This window comes from Zootoca vivipara, chromosome 11 (genome assembly GCF_965207765.1).
Source record: "Zootoca vivipara chromosome 11, rZooViv2.hap1.1, whole genome shotgun sequence".
NCBI lineage: Eukaryota > Metazoa > Chordata > Lepidosauria > Squamata > Lacertidae > Zootoca > Zootoca vivipara.
The window spans coordinates 38,255,674-38,269,447 of record NC_142594.1 but is presented as its reverse complement, the minus strand read 5'-3'; the positions used below and the strand labels follow the sequence as shown (position 1 = coordinate 38,269,447).

Sequence of the window (13,774 nt, the reverse complement as noted above, 5' to 3'; positions counted from 1 at the left end):
CTACCTCAGCCAATCGCACAATCCCACCTGGGTAGGCGTTGCCAGGGGATTGGCCAGGTAAGAGGAGGGACCATCCTGCCCACACACACAGGCGCTGCTATGAATTTTCCTGCATTGGCAGGTTTTGCCTTTCCTGTAGCAAAACGTCACAACTTTGGCGGTTTCAGGCCTTGGGTGGAATCCTTTAGTCTATCTTCCTAAAAGGGGTGTGTGTGAAACGGTCACCCACACCCCTTGCGGCAGTGATACCAGGGTTCCCCTTAAAGGGGTCTTGAGGGGAGGCACTGGCCATACGCCGAGAGGTTGTCATTGCTCTCCCCTCCAACGGTGGCGAAACAGGGGGTGGGCTCTCTGCTTGAACATATGTTCTCCAGAGCCAGCACAAACCCCACACATTCTGGATAACCCTGAAGTCCCCCAGGCCGGGGACTGAGAAGGATAAATGCCCAATGCCTGAGCCAAGGTCTCCCTACACCTGAAACTTAATAATTTTAATCCCCATAGCATGTTGTCTTGAGTCATTATTCCACTCGGGGGGCACCTAGGGTTGGGGGGGACTCCGCCTGTCCAGGCAAACTGTGTTTTGTTCCAAACCATGAATGGAAGTTTCAGACAGTGGGGTCTAAACTGATTGTGGTGACCTAGGAAAATTATGAGAGTTAATATTATGTTAATATTCGTCATACCAATTCCATGCGCTGATAAATGTGTCCCTGTGCAGCCAAGCATAGGACAACAATGCTCCGAGACCTCCTCTTCCTTAAAGTGGCTATTTAAAAACATTAAATTCTCAGCCATAACACATCAGCTTGTTTCCCTGCTACCCTTTCACCTTGGGTGGCCAACAAAAATAATCTGCAGGAAATATAGCTAAAATCAAAAGTTAACACAATAGCCATCGTGGGTTGTCAAAGATGAGTAATGTGCTCCTATTCATAGCTAGAGGCAGACAAGCATTCCTGTTTGGCATACAAAGTACTATTTTTTGATTCACATATCACAGCTGTAAGATGACATACAGAACGAGTGAAGTTGAAGGAAACATGTACAATTATCACTTGAACTATTACAGTAATTATGGAAATTGAAATGCCAACTGATTTAAAGGAAAACAAAAGATTAGCAGTTGCTGCTGCTTGCTGGTTAATGCCTTTATCAGAAAGGGGTTCCACAAGGATGCTATTCAGCAGGACAGTGTTTCTCAACCTTTTTTGGGCCACGGCACACTTGTTCCGTGAAAAAAATCACGAGGCACACCACCATTAAAAAAGTTAAAAAATGTAACTCTGTGCCGCCCTATATTATAATTATGACTGTAAGAAACACTTGCCAAATATTGCTTTCCGGTGGGCTAGTGATGTTTATTGGCGGCCGCCAGGCTCGTTTGCACTGAGCTTTGGGAAAGAGGAGGAGAAATATTGCTTTCCGGCGGGTCAGTGTCGTGTATTGGCGGCCGCCAGGCACGTGACAATGCAAATCGCCCTTCTCGTCGCCGCACGTCGCGGCACACCAGCCAGCGTCTCGCGGCACACTAGTGTGCCGCGGAACAGTGGTTGAGAAATGCTGGAGCAGGAAATTTTCTTGCAGAAACTATTTGCTTTCTAAAGGGTAGGAAGGAAGAAGTTCTCCACTTGTACAGTTCTCCACTTGTACAGTCGACCCCCATCCTAGATGATCAGTTGGGATGCACAGCTTGTGCTGGAACTACTGTAAAAGGTAAAGGTAAAGGACCCCTGGATGGTTAAGTCCAGTCAAAGGCGACTATGGGGTGCAGCGCTCATCTCACTTTCAGGCCAAGGGAGTCGGCGTTTGTCCACAGGCAGCTTTCTGTGTCATGTGGCCAACATGACTAAACCACTACTGGCGCACGGAGGACCATGACAAGTGGCAGAGCGCACGGAAAAGCCGCTTACTTTCCTGCCACAGCAGTACCTATTTATCTACTTGCACTGGCATGCTTTCAACTGCTAGGCTGGCAGGAGCTGGGACAGAGCAACAGGAGCTCACTCTGTCATGGGGATTCGAACCGCTGACCTTCCGATCAGCAAGCCCAAGAGGCTCAGTGGTTTAGACCACAGCGCCACCCGCACCCCACACTACCTGCATGTTTACTGGTTGTGTTCAGGGACCTGTGGAAAACACTCCAGAACAGTTGCTTACTTTTGGATTGAGTATAGGACTAACCCCAAGCTAATGGCACTCAATGCTGCGTAAGAACACAGCTACGTAGCATTTATTTGTGGGGTGGTGGTGGAGGCAGGGGCTGATGCAGTCATGCCATGCACTGGATCCCGACAGTCCACTTCAATCTCTCCACTAATTCAAACAACTAAAGGGAGCAACTGTGAGCCCAGCATGCATATTGCCACATCCACAGCCAGATTTTCAGGGCTGATGACGGAGCAATCTAAGATAAAGGTGCTTTCATTTTTTAAAAAACAACAACAATAGTTTATGAGGGTTTTCACATCATTACAATAGAACAATGGATTTTGTTCGTCTCCCTCCCCTACCCCAGCTTCCCCCTTCTTCCCAACCTTGTCCCCACCCCCACTTTTTATTTGCAATAACATTTCCTATTTCTGCATTTAAATGACAATTATGGAAAGGTGCCCTGCCAGTGTCTTCAGGAATTCTGAAGCAGGTAGTCCGGTAGCTAAGCTAGTTAGGTCTTGTTTTTCCACTTCCTCAACAACTCTTGGTTGTTAGCTGGGAGGCAGAATGGAACTCTGGCTGCCCCCAGTTGTCAGGGCTTCAAGGATGGGCTCAAGTCGCTTCCAGGTGAGGTGTTTGTTTATTGAGCATTCATCCTGATTTCCTTGCAGGGCAATTAGACAACCCTGACTAGTCAATGGCAATTCATTCTGAGTTGGATATGGGAAGGTTAGATGCCGCCAGGGCTTTTCCCCCAGCCATAATTCATTGGAACTTCTAGGCAGTGGCGCCCGCCCCTGTGGAGCACCCTCCCATCAGATGTCAAGGAGATTTAAGAACTACACAACTTTTAGAAGACATCTGAAGGCAGCCCTGTACCAGGAAGTTTTTAACGTCCGACGTTTTATTATGTGGTTATATTCTGCTGGAAGCCACCCAGAGTGGCTGGGGGAACCTAGCCAGATGGGTGGGGTAGAAACAATAAAATTTATTACAAGGTGTGACTGGAAAGTTCAGTGAATGGTCACAGAAATCGGACAGCGAGAAATATTTGAACATACAATCGGCATCGGAAACCCACAAAATGCTCACAATTGTGTACGGAGATGAAGCTGTAACTCAAAAGACAGTGTATGAGTGGTTTAAGTGTTTCCGTGAAGAGCGGCAAACCACTGAAGATGACCCTCGGCCTGGCAGACCGTCGATGAGCAGAACAGCGGCAAATGTTGACAGAGCTGGTGAGTCATTGATGCGGGATCGCCGTTTGTCCGTCCAAATGATGGCGGAAGAATGGCATATTCCGCGTGAAATCATTACTGAGGTTACTGAGTTGTCCCACCCTCCATATTCTCTTGATCTGGCCCCCTTTCTTTTTCCAAAACAGAAATCTGCACTGAAAGGGCACTGATTTCCCAACATTTCACATGTCCAAGCTGCTGTGACGAGGGAACTGAAAGCAGTATGAAAAGAGGACTTCTCCAGAAGTTTTCAACAGTTCCACGAACGTTGTCAATGGTGTATTGTATCCGAGAGGGCCTAATTTGAAGGCCTGTAAGGTACGAATGCTCGAATATTTCACGCTGTCTGATTTCTGTGACCATTCATCGAACTTTCCAGTCACTCCTTGTATTATTATTATCTCAGTCCCAGCACCTCTCAGGTGGGTTCCATTGCCATTACAGTGATGCCTCTGGTTATGAACTTAATTCGTTCTGGAGGTCCGTTCTTAACCTGAAACCGTTCTTAACCTGAGGTACCACTTTAGCTAATGGGGCCTCCCGCTGCCGCTGTAGCGCCTTTTCTGTTCTCATCCTGAGGTAAAGTTCTTAACCCAAGGTACTACTTCCGGGTTAGCGGAGTCTGTAACCCAAAGTGTTTGTAACCTGAGGTACCACTGTATAAGAAAACAAGGGAGGTGGGTGGTGTTTGTGGTGAGTTCCAGCACCTCTGGGTGTGCTGCTGTATCAAAGCAAGCGTTATCTCACACTTTACACTGCATCTTTCTCCTGCTCTTGTCCTTATTGCCCAAAGCCTGACCTTTTAAGGACGCAGGTTGATTCGACAAGAGCTCCAAATCAAATGAGCAACCTGGATGTGGTGTCAAGGTGCCATTGAATCCCATCCCAACATAATGACAAGTGTGCCCTCAGGGCCATAGTTCAGTGTTGGAGCACCTGCTTTGCATGCAGAAGGTCCCTGGGTCAATCCCTGGCATCTCCAGGTAAGGACTGGGAATTCCCCTTGCCTGAAATCCTAGAGAATTGCTGAAAGTCAGGGGAGACTAGATGGTCCTTTAGTCTAGCTACCAGTATAAGGCAGTTTTGGATGTTCCTATGCAGTGTACACAGAGGACTTCATTATCCCTTTCTCCCACAAAGGCCTGCACTGAATGCATTTGTTTTAACCCACCACACCAAAAATGGGCCAATTAAACTTCTTTCAGAACATCAATGCCTTTCCAAAGGGCAACAGAACGTGAGACATAATGCCTATGATTTTGTGCCTCTGGGGCTCCTATACTGTTTTTGCCAATAATTGAATGCTTGAAAGGTGCTATTATTGCTCCCAATTCCACTCCAAAAAGCAATTAAACCATGCTTTTGCTGGGCAAAGAGAAGCAATGAAAGAAAACTTTATATAACACACACACACACACACACACACACACACACACACATATATATATATATATATATATATATATTATATATATAATCTCCTTGCTTTTGATATCAGGCTTCTCAATCAAATTATTGCTGAAAAGATGACTAACTACCCTGCAGGTACATAAAGAAAATGAAAAATAGCATTTTTGAAGGTTTAAAATGCAAAAAAGAGCCTCATTTAAAACAATAGTTTAAAAAGGGCATCTAGACCTTTTAAAAAAGCAAATTGCTCGCAAAAGCATTTATTCAGTGAAGGACATACTGTCCCTGAGTCTGATCAAATTGCTGCTGAGTTCAGAAACATTTGTCCCATTATTATTTATATGCAGTTTTAAAAGGATAAGGAGAACAATTTTTATTTGCCATACTGTGGGTAAGAAAAAAAAGGTATGAGGTAAGGGATGGGTAAGCAATACATTCAATGCATATTACAAAGAAAATGTTGATTTTGTGTGTAGGAGAATTCTCACTGAGTTGAGTAGGACTTGCTGTCTAATTCAGCCTTTTCCAGACTGGTTTTGGACCACAACTTCTACCACCAAGTTTTCAAGGTATTAAACACCTTGAGTCCCTTCTTTCCCTTTCTGCCATGTATGAATGGAAAGGAGAGGAAATGTAGTTTTAGCTATGCATTCTCTTATCCCTCTCTTGTGTGTTCTGTGAAAAGTGGCATTTGCTACTTTCCCAAAATATTATTTTGAACATTTAATCCATATTAGCTGGGAATGATTACTCATGCTGTCAGGCCTCGCATTAAATTTAATCCTAGAATTCGGCTTAAAGCTTAAAGTCATCAGCAACAGAGTATGATGAAGGTGAAAGGTCCTGCCAAAATAAGGAAGAGAAGCTTTCGATTCACTTTTCTCTCTCATGGGTTTCAGAAACTATGAGTAATTAAGATAACCAAAATGCAAACTTCAATTTCCATCAGCACTGGATCTTTTCATTAGGCAAAGGCATTGCTAAGTGGCAGCAAAATTGTACATATATTTGTTCCTCACAATAGCTCGGTCCACATGTAATGCGGACCATAGAATAAGCGGGAACAGAGGAGCCTCCGTGGGCCTGAGCAAACAGAGAGATTACCACCCTCCCCACTTTCTTTCCATTTCCTTCTGCACACTGAGGCCTGTAGGAAGACTTCTGTCAAGTTTAGCTGCACTTTCAGACAATTTGAACTTACTCTCATGTATGAAGTTTAATGCAAACTTTGATCTCTGCTAAACAAATCAACTTTAAACCGTGAATTATGAAGCTGGGTTGTATGTAATGCTGAGCTAAGAAAGTCTGAAAATGGAACTGAACTTGGCAAATGAAACTGCTCCTGGCTGTGTGGAAGGAGAGGGCAGGTGAATTGCACATGTCTGACACCTTGGAGAGCCATACATGTAGTCTAAAGCCAGGCATAGGGAACCCGTGGTCCTCCAGAATTTCTTGGAGACGCATCAGGAACGAAGAGAGTTGTTAGGGCCACAGGTTCCCCATCCCTGTAGTTGCAGAATATATTCCATTTAGTCAGATTAATATTGCTGAGAGTGATTATTTGTTTGTTTGTTTATTAATTAATTAATTACCAGGCTGGCACACACGAGGAGGAAGGTGGCCATTTGTTTGCTTGTCTTTGGAGAGCATCACAGGCCTCAGTTGATGGGAGAGAATCATTTCATTCAGCTTCTGCTGTAGCACCAAATAGTCTTCCGATAATTTTGATATCTAGGAAATAAAACACCCAGCTTTAATGCAAATCAATGCTGGGCAGTGGGAGCAGGAGAAGCAATGATGGAGAGAGAGGGGGGGATTTTTGCTTTTGTAGATACACATCTTGACAACCTCAATAACCCTTACTCTTGAAGTCATACTACTTTCAAAGGCATTAATATTGTTATTATCAAGCATATTTTTTTAATTCAGAGCATGAGCTGGTTTCACCCACCCTTATGTACACCCCTGGATGTGTGAGGATATAGAAAATAATCTAAATTACAAAGGTAAAAATCGCATTCATTGCTCTACCCACTTTTTCCTCTGGCCCTACCTGCCGCTGGCATGTGGCCCTCAGAAGGCTGCCCAGAATGGAATATGACCCCCCAGATTGGGAAAAGTTTCCCAGCTCTAATCTCCTCACCTGCCTGGAAAATGCCGCCAGATCAGACTTGTCCTTCTCTGGGCCATCTTCCGGAACATCATTTGATCCCTCAGCCTCAGCGCTGGATCTCTGCATCTCCATTGTTGCCTTTGGACCAGGATTTTGGCTGCTCCCTCCACCATTCCCCTCATGGTGTGCTCTCTCTTGGTTCCTACCCGGCAATTTCCCTTCTTTCCTGAGCTGTCCTCGCCTCCGGTATCCTCGATAATTACTCTGAATGACTAACGCTGCCTTCTCTTTGTCTCCCGAGGTTTGCTTGCTGGCTTCAATATGTTTCTGAGAACCTCTCGCAGAGCTTTTCCTCACACTTGCTTTATTTTCACAGGGAGGTGGCTGGCCGTGTTTCAAAGAACCTCTTTCCAGGTGACTGCCATGGGGAACAATGGGAGCCGGCCTTTGCTCCTCCGAGCCCCTTCTTCCATGCAGAGTTGGCTGGCTCGACTCACTTGCCTTTCTGATAGACGCTTTCTTAGGCAAGCAGTCGGAAACGGCCTGTTTCTCATCTTCCTCTGGGAGCTTTTGTTTCACGGAAGACTGTCGTTTCCTGGGAAGCACTTCTTCCTTCTCCTCTGGTGCCTTCAGATCTAAGTCAGAGGTGCTCTGAGTAGCAACAGAAGCCACACCTTTTTGGTCCACACCAGCTTCTGCTTCTTGCGCTGGTTTGAGGTTCTGCTCTGAAGACGGTTCTGGCCCTGCCACTTTCTTGCCGCCCTGCTCCTTGACCTTCTTCCGTTCTCTGTAACCACGGTAATTACTCTGAAGGACGACAGCGGCCTCCTCTTCAGCCTGAGGTGGCGACTTGGGTGCAGCGGTTGCACTGACATGGACCTCTGGGGGTGAGGTCTGCACCTTATCTGTACTTCCCAGTTTCTTACACTGCTCATCCTTAAACTTCTTCCGTTCTCTGTAACCTCTGTAGTTACTCTGGAGGATAACAGCCGCCTCCTCTTCAGTGTGAGGCGGTGACTTGAGCTCAACAGTTGCGTTGACCTCAACCTCTACAGGAGGGCTTTGCACTTCATCTGCATCTCCCATTTTCTTACAATGGTCCATACCAGCTTCGGCTTCTGGTGCTGGTTTGAGGTTCTCCCCTCGAGATGGTTCTTGCCCTGCCACATCCTTGAAGCCCTGCTCCTTCACCTTCTTCCTTTCTCTGTAACCACGGTAGCTGCTCTGAAGGATGACAGCGGCCTCCTCTTCACTTCGGGGAGGAGACTTGTTGTGTCCAACAGTCGTGTTACTCTCGGTCTCTGTAATTTGTACATCTTCTTCTTCCTTTTCACTTGGGGTAGCTGCCGTTTCAGCCTGTTCCTTCCTAAGAAGTGACTCCCTGACAGAAACATTTAGGAGATATTGTAATCCTGATCCAATATGTATGCATTAAAAGGTTAATATGATATGTGCAATTTTAAAAATGAGAACAATAGAAAATGTTGGGGGCCCTTTTTTGTTGTTGCTTACAAGAAGAAAGAGGCTTAGGGGGGGGGGACAATGAAGAATACCCCTAACTCAAAGCATATTACCTCAAAAAACAGCTATTTCAGATTGTTTAAAAGATAGTTGGCATCATTCACAAAGAGGTTCCCCAACCCTGCCCTAGTACACACATTTCAGAATATATTACTTGGCTGGAGAATTGAACCTCAAAATTTGGAGAAGTACAAATTTCAAAGGATGGACCAAGTTTTGGTTCACCTATCAGTTCAAAAAACATGACTCAAGTAAGTTCCCGTTTTGATGTGAACTGAAACAATTTCCCCTTCCTCCCTGCCACAAACTGTGGGTACTCCTTTCCTTTGGAGATACAGATGGCATTTCCACCACCAAGCAAAAACGTTTTTTAAAAAATTCTTCCGGGATTTGGGGATAAATTATTGCCGCTTACTGCCTTTCATTATTATTTTTTTGTTCTACTGATGTGGATAAAATGTTAGCAGTCAAATTTCATTTATTTGCATCCAGTGCTTTTAATGGAAATCATACGCCCTTCTTTGACACGTCTACTGAAAACAAAACGCAATATAATGAGATATATCTCACCTTGTCTGCACGGAAGACTGCAGTTCGTCATGGTGTAGGATATATTGCTGGTTTCTGACTATATTTTATAGCAGAAGGAGACGGCATTTAACAGAACAATCACAACGAGAAAGCAAACAGTACCTTTTCCTTTTGAAGCTCCTTCGCTCCCTGTATCCCCGGTAATGGCTCTGAATTGTCGTTGCTGCTTTAGAATTTGCTTCCTTTTCTTCCTTAATTTTCCTCCTGATTAAATATCCTCTTGCAGCTGATGTAAATTACAAGAGGAACGTAACTCAATAATCTGTTTATTCATTTGAGCTATTCATATGCTGCAGCCTTCCCCAACCTGCTGCTCTTCCAGATGTTGTTGGACTACAACTCCCATCAGCCCAAGCTAGCATGGCCAAAGGCCAGGGATGATGGGAGTTGTAGTCCAAAACACCTAGAAGACACCAGGTTGAGGAAGGACATGCTGCTTTTCAGGTGGACTTCATAAAGTGGTTTACGTAAACAAAAATTTAAAAAAATAAGCAGCATCAAAATATATCAGAGCAGACTCTCAGACTCTCTCTCTCTCTCCCTCTCTCTCTCTCATGTTTTGAAGAAACTTTCTGCCTCTTCTCTCTCACTTCAGGGCAAGATGGTTCCTCCTGTGGCAGTTGGATAGGGAACAACATCACCAACTCCAACAGTGTTAAATAGCATGTTATGGATTTTGACCGAGTTGACACTAACAAAGAACTATGCCTGTTTATTTCAATTATTTGTATTCTGTTCCCAGAAGCGGAGGACTCCTTTTTCACCAGAATGTCTTCTTATTTAGCTCCATATTTATGTGAAACATGTTCACTCCCCTATCACAAAACTGGACTGGTTTGTCCCACACACTTGGCCTGGCAGAAGGTGATGGTGGAACCCTAAAATGGTACATTGCACTGTACTATCAGCAATGTCCAACTGGTCGATCGTGATGGCCAGGTAGATCGCCAGGTGGTGGTGGTGGGGAGGGACATTTCTGCACGCTCTCCTACGCAAATAAATGATAGCGCATTGGGAGGGGCGGGGAGGTTCTCTGCCAGGCCACTTCTAGATGTGATAGCATTGCATTTGCAGGGAGGTTTCTTTCCCACAGGGAAACAGTCATACCTGATGGGTTGGTCATGCTGGCTAATGGGAACTGAGAGTTCAATAATACCTGGAGTTTCTCACTCCTACATTAGAGGGTTCCTGAGCATTGGAGTGGCTACATCCAAATAGGCAGGGAGGGTTGGAGAAGAATTCCTCCCCCCCCCCAGCAGAGCAATCTGATCCAACACTCCTGAAATTGCTTCTAGATATCCCACTCAGTTTATGCACTTATCCAGATTTTGTAATGTAGCTCCTTTGCACAAAAAGGGTGCACAAAATATGTGTTTTACGCATTAATGCATACAATATGTGCTGTTTTATGGGGACCCAGGTGGCGCTGTGGTTAAACCACTGAGCCTAGAGCTTGCTGATCTGAAGGTCGGCGGTTCGAATCCCTGTGACGGGGTGAGCTCCCTTTGCTTGGTCCCAGCTCCTGCCAACCTAGCAGTTCGAAAGCACGTCAAAATGCAAGTAGATAAATAGGAACCGCTACAGCGGGAAGGTAAACGGCGTTTCCGTGCGCTGCTCTGGTTTGCCAGAAGCGGCTTTGTCATGCTGGCCACATGACCTGGAAACTCTATGCTGGCTCCCTCGGCCAATAATGCGAGATGAGCACACAACCCCAGAGTCGGTCACGAGACTTTACCTTTACCTATGTGCTGTTTTATGGGAAAAAAGAATGGAAAACCACTTTAAAATGTGTGTTTTATGCAAAAATGTGTATTTGACCACACTTTTTTTTTAAAAAAACCCACCAACATGCCTGCATGAAACAGGATAGAAATGACTAATGGTCGAGCACCAGTGACACTGGAATGATATAAAATTAGACTGCTCCAGGTTTAGTCATTGCCTCTTCTCAGCAGGGCTAAGAAAGCTTCCTGCTCAGGCAGAGACTTTCCCTGGTGAAGACCTGTCTATCGTGACTCTGATTCTTGTTCCCTAGTTCTGGTTCCTGGCTCTGACCTCCAGCTTCGCTTCTAGCTCCCCTTTATCATGCTCCCCCCCTATTACGGCTCAGCTCAGACACAAAAGAAGGCAAAGCCGGAAGTTGCAGATCTCCCATCTAATCCAGATCCATAGCCAAGCATACTGATGGCGTTACCCTCAACTTTTGAGAAGAGCTTCAACAAAATACAAGCCAATTTCCAGCCTACCTACCTAGCTAAAGGGACATAGTTCAGTAACATATTTTTTTTTTGGGGGGGGGGGAAACCCATCTGAATGTCTCACACAGCACAGATAAGTGGCGAAGTAAAGTCGGTTTGAAGAGACATGGCTTTTATCCCTGCCCCCCTTATTAACAACGACTCAAAATTCTTAGACCCTCCAAATACTCACGTCTTGCTTTGGAGGGGATAAAATTATGCATAATAAACACCCAACACTGGTAACGACTCTTTTTGGATAATTTAATCATTTGCTGTGATCTACTCTGACTTTGTATTAGGTATTCTGCAGCTACGGTAGATACTCTCATGCATGTTTTTTTTTTTTAAATCAACAAGAATTATTTACAAATTATAAAAAATACTTACCAGCCTGTAGCTTGGTAATGCACATTTCGATTTTGTATGCTGTCTTTGCATTTGAATACTGTTTGCGAGTAACATATCCCCGGTAAGCTAAAGAGAGATAGCGAAAGCTTTTTTAAGCAGACACAATTATTTTCACAGAACTGCTGATGCATGCTCAGAGTAGAAACAGAGAAGAAATACATTCAGAATGAGGTATATAGATGAGTTGTTATGCAGATTACAAGCACAATTGGATCAAAATAAACACAGTTTGCTCAAAATCAGCCTTCCCCCAAATTGGTACCCTCTAGAAATTGTTGGACTACAACTCTCACCAACCGTGGCCACTGTACACTGTACACTGGGGTTGATGAGAGCACCAGGTTGGGGAAGGGTGCTCCAAGTTCAGTATTATTCTCTTGACACAAAATCCCATTCAGTTTTAATAGGGGGACAAATCTTAAGTGTGGTGAATGGATCAAAGTTCCACCCATCACATTAAAAGTGTGAAAGCATTAACCATCAAAAGGGCAGATTCTCCATACATTGTGATAAAAGTTCCGCTTGTGGTTAACACAATAAAATCATAAAAAGAACCTACTGGATCAGACCAAAGGCCCATCTAGTCCCACAGCCTGTTCACACAGTGGTGAACCAGGTGTCTGTAGAAAACAGGTTCCAATACTGATCCTTGAGGAACTCCACTTTCTATTTCACTCCATTCGGAGAACCGTTCATTTATTCCTGCTCTGTGCTTCCTGCAACTTAACCAATTCCTGATCCACTAGAAGACATTGCCTATTATTACTTGACTGCTAAGCTTACTCTTTGGTAAAGTACTTTGTCAAAAGCTTTTTCTAAGTCCAGGTACACTATGTACTTGCCTTGTCTTATTCAATGAAATTTTCAGAGGGTCTTACGCTTAGATTGCTCCTGTTCTTAAAACAACATGTCATTCTTTAAACGGAGCCTGCCATTATATGTCATTAAATTAAAAATACAATTTCCTGAAAAACAGTAGGGTGTGTGTGTGTGTGTGTACCCATTAACTCCACCCCAGCTACAACTGAACCTTCATCAGATGTTCCCCAGGCCACCAGTTCTAGGCGCTGTGGACATCACCGTGCAATATATATAAAATTTTTATTTATGTTAAAATATAAAATTTGTCACCCAAGATGACTAACGACAGCATAAAGGTAACAAAACAAGATAAAATATTATCCAACAACCAATCAACTGCAACAAAAAGAGGATCTGCTGTTTTACACTGAATTTCTTATTTCACATCTATAAGCACATAAATATGAACAAAAACTGTACTTGCACATAATTATGTTTGTTACATTGAATTATTACCTGCTTGTATTTTAATTGCACTTTCTTCCCTTTTCTCCTTTATCTTTTTGTATCTCCTTGAACCAAGCCACCCTCTGACATACGCTTGAATCAAAACAATCCTGTTAATGGTCTCCTTTCGCATTAAGTTCAGCTGCTCTACATGATAGTATTTGAGAAATACCTGTAGGAGGTAAAAAGGGAAGAAAGAATGAAGGCTGATGACCCCTTCCATCCATAAATGGCACCCCCAGTGTTGGACTCTCTAGAGCAGGCATCCCCAAACTTCGGCCCTCCAGCTGTTTTGGACTACAATTCCCATCTTCCCCAACCACTGGTCCTGTTAGCTAGGGATCATGGGAGTTGTAGGTCAAAACATCTGGAGGGCCGCAGTTTGGGGATGCCTGCTCTAGAGTTTAAAATAAGCAGTTGTAGATCTGCCTTAATAATGGCTGCTTGTTCTTGAGGAATATATTTCTCTATCTCTCTCTGCCAATCCTGGACTCATTAGACCAGGGAAACTACTGACAAACACAATAACTTTTAATTCCAAGCTGGCTGAAATGCATGTGAACTTGAATACCGCATCATAACAAAACATAATGTACTTATCCAACACACTTTCCCTCTCTTTGGATCTGACTGCAATGGCAGAGCAGGCAGAGAATATGGGGCAGTCTCCTTTAGGAAGGCATTCAGCTGCACCCAGTTATACAGGTGGAGCTGAGATCAAAGGAACTGGGCTCAGTTACTGCTTCAGCTCCAACATGATGTGTGACTTTGGACTGGACAACTTTTAGTTT

The 13,774-nt window shown here is 44.3% G+C and overlaps 1 protein-coding gene across 1 annotated transcript in view; it reads right to left on the bottom strand.

Annotated features, from left to right (window-relative positions):
- The window catches only part of MYO3A (myosin IIIA), a 109,370-nt gene that overhangs the window by 11,636 nt on the left and 83,960 nt on the right, over positions 1–13,774 (bottom strand). The window contains exons 26-30 of the mRNA XM_088653864.1: positions 12,993–13,155; positions 11,655–11,741; positions 9,130–9,253; positions 6,946–8,296; positions 6,395–6,533 (exon numbers count right to left, since the gene is read on the bottom strand). Coding sequence (XP_088509990.1) covers positions 6,395–6,533; positions 6,946–8,296; positions 9,130–9,253; positions 11,655–11,741; positions 12,993–13,155 — 1,864 coding nt within the window. The remainder of the gene's footprint in view (positions 1–6,394; positions 6,534–6,945; positions 8,297–9,129; positions 9,254–11,654; positions 11,742–12,992; positions 13,156–13,774) is intronic.